At 47.0% G+C, this 6,401-nt stretch overlaps 1 protein-coding gene across 1 annotated transcript in view; it reads left to right on the forward strand.

The window, feature by feature from the left end:
- Nucleotides 1–6,401, forward strand: part of EXOC4 (exocyst complex component 4) — a 303,657-nt gene that overhangs the window by 89,082 nt on the left and 208,174 nt on the right. Inside the window, exon 10 of the mRNA XM_017807724.1 lies at nucleotides 3,137–3,225. Within this exon, the coding sequence (XP_017663213.1) occupies nucleotides 3,137–3,225 (89 nt within the window). The remainder of the gene's footprint in view (nucleotides 1–3,136; nucleotides 3,226–6,401) is intronic.

Below are 6,401 nucleotides of genomic sequence, written 5' to 3' on the forward strand. Positions count from 1 at the left end.
CATCCAGTCTGTCCTTAAACACCTCCAGGGATGGGGACTCCACCCCCTCCCTGGGCAGCCCATTCCAATGGCTGAGCACTCTCCATGGAAAACATTCCTTCTTGATATCCAACCTGCCCCTGCCCTGGCCCAGCTTGAGGCCGTGCCCTCTTGTCCTGGCTGGAGAGCTTGAAAACTCTACAGAAGCTGGACCTGTCCAGCAACAAAATGAACAGTTTACGAGGCTTGCAGGAACATGATCTGCTGAAGACCATCAACCTGGAGGATAACCAGGTACCACACTTCATATCCACCTCAGCTTCTTCTAAGAATGCAGAATATATTTATTTTTTTTAAATTAAATTCCTTTGAGAGACCAAAAAATCTCACAACACTGCAAGAAATGAATATTAGAATCATAGAATCATAGAAATCATAGAATCATAGAATCAGTCAGGTTGGAAAGGACCTCTGAGATCATCAAGTCCAACCCTTGATCCACGACCTCCACGGTTCGAAGCCCATGGCACTGATGCCACATCCAGTCTGTCCTAAAACACCTCCAGGGATGGAGAATCCCCCACTTCCCTGGGCAGCCCATTCCAATGGCTGATTACCCTCTCTGGAAAGAATTTCTTCCTAATATCCAACCTAAACCTCCCCTGGCACAGCTTGAGGCCGTGCCCTCTTGTCTCACTGATCTCTGCCTGGGAGCAGAGCCCGACTCCCCCCCGGCTCCCCCCTCCTGGCAGGGAGTTGCAGAGAGTGAGGAGGTCTCCCCTGAGCCTCCTCCTCTCCAGGCTGAGCCCCCCCCAGCTCCCTCAGCCTCTCCTCCCAGCACTTGGGCTCCAGTCCCTTCCCCAGCCTCGCTGCTCTTCTCTGCCCCTGCTCCAGCCCCTCCAGGCCCTTCCTGAGCTCAGGGCCCCGAGCTGGACCCAGGAAATGTTTAGTGGAGCAAAACCAGGGTGGCTCAGCCTCTCACCCGGGGTCTGTTCTTGGGTTTACATTTATTTGAGGAATAAAAACTCCCTGTTTCACTGCAGCAGGCTCAGGCTGTGCATTAGTTTCTCAGCAGGGAGGGAGGGAGGGTGGAACTGTCTCAAGTGCAGGTGAATAACCTGTGGGAGCAGCACATCCCTCGCTGCTGGTCCTGTCACCGTCCCTGCAGTGACAGCAGAGCTTCCTGGGCTCTCTTTGGTTCCCTGTCAGCTGTCACCAGATCTGTGGAAATCTCCCTTGCAATGGAATTTCTCGGCCCGCTGAGGTTTGTGCGCGTTTGATGGAGCGTTATCCTTGTCTCCTCTCCCATCTCCAGTGCTTTCCCTGCCAGCCTTCCAGGCTCTTTTCCTTGCCTTTCCATCAGCTCTGTTCAAATCAGAGCCTTCCACTTGTCATCAGGATATCTGCATTTAATTCCTGGCCTCAGGAGTCTCTCAGGGCAGGGCTCCACCTCCACCTCCACCATGTTTTACTCACGGGTGTTTGTGCCATGTCCTGTGACAGCTGGGAGCTGATTTAATCAATAATAATTAATATTTAATTAATCTTAAAGAATAATACTATTTAACATATTATTTCTATAATAACATAATAAAAATATACAATATAATATAAGATAATATGTGCATTTTATATGTATAATATAATAAAATATATACACTATATTAATACTAGTTAATATTAAATCATATTTAATTAATATGAAACACTTCTGCCAGTTGTGTCTTCTGGAAATAGCAGGAAGAAGAACTCCTCAATTGAGTCCTGCTGTCTGGAAATCAGCAGCTGGTGTTTGGAAAAGACTGGGAATCGGTTTTTTCCCTTATCTTTAAAATGGGTGTACTAAAAAAAAAAAAAATCAGGATTTGTTTAGTTGTAACATTGGTTTGGGGAAAAAAAAAAAAAGCTTCAGATAAAGGGTGTTTTGGGAATTTGGATGTTTCGTGCCATCATAAACGTGGCTTTTTTTTCTCTTCCCAAAGGTAGCTTGATTTGCAAGGTGTGAATTGGGGTTGGGGCAGGAAAGGGGGGAATTGTAGACTTGCAAAATTACGTGTAATTCTGTGCAAAACTAACATTTCTTTGACATCTTTGTGGGAGGATCTGCAGGGGAAAGGAGGTACAAGGGTAGAGGATTTAAGTGGAAATAGGAATGTGGAGAAGTGCAGATTCAGGAGATGGCAGAGGAGGGGAAATAGGGGAGAGAAACTGGATGTCTGGGGGGAAAAAAAGGGGTGAGATGTGGTTTTGATGCCTGGAGAAGATCTCTGGGCCGTGGGGATAATGATACACTGAATATCTCACTGTGGCCAAGAGGGAGAACGTTGTAAATACAGAGACAAGAATTTACTGCTCATTTAATTAAAGTCTGAAGAGTTTGTTGTATTTTGATAAATCATTATTGGTTCAGTTGCAGTAATCCTCACACAATCCAAATTAAAGCAGAAAAGCCTCATTAATAGTCATAACCCCAGCGCTGGGGAAGCTGTGTAATGCTTTTTTCCCTTTTCTCTGGCGTGATGCTGCTGTTCCCAGTGTCCCTCTGGGCCCCACTGAGGCTGATTCAATATTCCTGAACAGCAGGATTGGGAAGGGGATTGGGAAGGGGATGCAGCAGATCATCACCATTTTGAGGTGTTTTTGTGCAGAAAGTTCCCCTCCCAGTCTGGTGTCCACCAGGGCTGTTTGAAGGTGTCTCGTCCCTTGGGAGATGTTTTATCCCCACCATGTGCTCCCTTTCTCCCTGTTTCCCAGTGCCCACCAGGGCTAGCGTTCCCAGTGCCTGGAGCAGCAGCCCTTGGCCACATGGAATATTTCCAGCTCAGGCAGGTCGGGCACAAGGCCCTTGGCCATGGGACACTTGTGGTGGCCAGAACTGTCCTGGAGTCGTTGAGGGGGTCAGATCAGTGCCCAGCCTGTGCCCTTTCACCATGAGTGCCAAAAATCCTGTTCGTGAGGCTCCAACAGTTGGGAAATATTTGTCTCTGCCTCTCAGGTTGGTCCTCGTGGACCGTTAGAGCCGTAAGATAAACGCGTAATAATTGATCGGTCCCGAATTCCGCGGGAATTTTCATCTGATTAGTTTTGCTCTTGTTTAGGGCTGACTGAAGGATGCTTTTAGGGCCGGCTGGATTGATTTCTTCCTGTTGAATTCCAGGTTTGAGTCCTCCTCCCACGCCATCAGCATGAGTGCCTACCTGCGGGAGCAGAGGAGGGAGCTGTACAGCAGGAGCGGGGAACTGCAAGGTATGGAAAGGGAGAATGTGTTAACTGGATAATTGTCCTTTGCAGGGGCTGGAATATCCCATCCATGCCGTGCCAGGTATTGATCCCCCTCTGCTTTGCCACTAGTTTGAAGCTCTGTTTATTATTAAGTTGGGAAGCAACAGGGTTTGTCTTTATTCCCTCTGTTTCCAGCTGGAGGTCAAGGTCTGAAAAAGATACTTGTAAGACAGTGGGTGAAGTGGAAACCTCACCCTGAGCACTGGGTTGGGATTTTTGGAGCTCCTTTGGATACTTATCTGCCATTTATCTCCTCACATCACGTGCTGGGTGGGATACTCCCCCTGGATTGCTCTGGGAGTTGAGCTCAGCCAGCTCTTATTTGAAGTTGGATGGACTAAAGTGACCAGTTCTTTGTCTTTTGTGCACTGGAAGAGTGTTTCCAAAAGGTGAATTTGAGGACTTGGGCTGCTCTTGCTGGTTTATATTCCCTGTGGAAAATGCTTTATATCCACAGGGAGGTGTCCTCCAGGCATGGCATCATTCCATGTGTTTTTCCTTTCACAAAAGGGTTGGGTTTGGCAGCAAAATCAAGGGGGATGTCTTAAGGTTGCCATGATAACCTACAGCAGGACTAAATTCTGGGTCATCTATTCCAGTTTCTTACTGGGGTAATCATAACAAGAAAATAATTCATACTCTTAAAATATGATGGCAAAGGGTAGAACTTCTCCTCGAGCTCTTGCCCATGATAATTTCCAGTTGGCTTTTAATTGAGAGTGTTTTATAATTTACAAGAGATTGTTTGGATGACTTTTTATTCCCTTCCTCCTTTTATAACTTGTCCTGAGAGACAAGTTAAACCCACCAGGGTGTGCAAAAAAAAACCTGGAGGGACAGAGAGAGTGTTCTTGTGGCAGATTGTTTCACTTTGGTGGTCTTGGTATCGATGATTGTGGGATTAACAATTCCGTGGTGAATATTCAGATGGTTCTGGGTGGACTGTGAAGGAGGAACCTGAGGTGCAGATGTGCTGGAGTTGACAGATGCCCCACACCACGATGTGAAAACAGAGTGAAGTGGAGACACCTGCCATTTAAATTCTGATCTCACTTTTTGCACACACCTGGGAGGTGTTGAACGTGCAGCTCTTCACCCCCTGAGGTTCAGGTTCTCACCTTCACAGCTGTCACACGTGCCCGGGGTTAGCTGAGAGAAGTCTCCCAACTTGGGGAGATGTTGTGAACTCTTGAGTTTTTTAGGAAGGTTTAAGTCATTCTCCACAGTTCTGAGCCCTCCAGAATTCCAGGTCTCTTCGGGACGTGTCCCGTCGTGTTCCGTCGTTCCCGGTTGTCTCCACACCCCGTTGTCCCTGTTGCCTTTAAAACAGAGCAAAGAACAGAACTGACTCACCCCCATGGCTGTGTCCTCCTCCAGGCTGAGGTTTTTTGGGGATTTTTGGGGTTGTTTGCTGTCAGACTGAACTGAGAGTTTGTTCATAAGCAGCTCCTGTCCCGGGTTTGGAATTCCTCACTCACGGGCACAGCCCGGATTTCCTGGAAAAGCAGCTCCTTATCGACAGGACACAAACCCTGAGGCAACATTTGTGCTGAGCAGGAGGTTGGGAGCCTTTTCCAGAGGGAAGGATGCAGGAGAGCTGTGCAGGATTTGCAGGATTCCAGAGGCTGGGAAGAACAAAGCCTATGGACAAAGGAAGTAAAGGACAAAACACAGGAATTGGTGTGGATGGAGCCCGGATTCTGTTGCCCTTTCTGGCTGAGTTGGAAGAGCTTGGACGTGATGCAACAGGGGACAAAGAGTCAATGGAGGGAGTCAACAGGGACAATAGATGAGATGACTTTGCTGAGGGTCTTTGCAGTTTAAACCATCAAGAAAAGTTTCCCTTTGAACTTTATGTTAAAAATGTAGTCACCTCTCTTTTCTATTATAAGCTGCTGTTCCCTTTTAGGGAGCTCATTAATCTTCCTGAATCCCAGACCACAGCAAGATCTGCATTTGGATTTTTTTTTTTTTATTATTTTACCTTTTTTTTTTTATCCCTTTTAAAGAGAAATACAATTTAATTGTTCAATCAGGTTGGTGGAAAGCAGGCACGTGACCCTCTGCCTTCTGTGAACGCTGCACAGTTTCTGTTCCCAACAGCCTTATCCACGGGGATGATTCTTCAGTGGCAGCAGGGGGAGGGTGACTTTGTTAGGGAATCTTTTTTTTTTTGCCTGAAAAAAAAAGACCTTCAAAGAAACATATGCATGAAAAGAAAGGAGTTTATAAAAGTTTGGCTCACGCTAACTTTTTTTGAAAGGAGAATTTAATTTAAATAGCCCTTAAAATGTGTGAAGATCAGAGGGAAGCTTTGTCATTAACCTCTTTGATTTGGGCTGAAATAGTGCAGTGCACGAGGCTCACATTATCCCTCAGCAGGGGAAAGGGACCTGCTGCAAGTCATTTAGAGCTGGAATTCTTGTGTCTTATTCCACTGAAACTGGAGGAGGAAGACTTAGGCCACGTGCTTTTCCCTTGGAGTTGGACACACAAGTTCTTTGGGAGTTGTCATTTAAAAAAAAAATGGGAAAAGGGGCAAGTCCATCACTGAGATATCTCCTTCCAGACAAACATGGTGTAGAGAGAGCTGGGGATGTTCCCCTGGAGAAGAGAAGGCTCCAGGGAGAGCTGAGAGCCCCTTGCAGGGCCTAAAGGGGCTCCAGGAGAGCTGGAGAGGTACTGGGGACAAGGGAGGGAGGGACAGGACACAGGGAATGGCTTCCCACTGCCAGAGGGCAGGGATGGATGGGATATTGGGAAAGAGGCCCTGGCACAGGTTGCCCAGAGAAGCTGTGGCTGCCTCTGGATCCCTGGAAGAGTCCAAGGCCAGGTTAGACAGGGCTTGGAGCAACCTGGGCTAGTGGAAGGTGCCCTTGCCCATGGCAGGGGGTTGGGATGAGGTGAGTTTAAAATCCCTTCCAATCCAAAAATCCAAACCATTCTCTGATTCTGTGAAAGGACTTAGTTTTCACATGATCCAAACCCTTCACCAGCACAGGTGGTGCCTTAACATCCATATCCTGGGGGTCTACAGGTCTCTCTTTGCAGGCTTCAGGCAGGAGCTGGATTTGGGAGCTGCCAATTAATTAAAAATAAATAAATAAATGAATGAATGAGTGAATAAATGAATGAATGAG

The sequence above is a fragment of the Lepidothrix coronata genome, unplaced genomic scaffold (genome assembly GCF_001604755.1).
Source record: "Lepidothrix coronata isolate B3197 unplaced genomic scaffold, Lepidothrix_coronata-1.0 Scaffold20, whole genome shotgun sequence".
NCBI classification, from domain to species: Eukaryota; Metazoa; Chordata; class Aves; order Passeriformes; family Pipridae; genus Lepidothrix; species Lepidothrix coronata.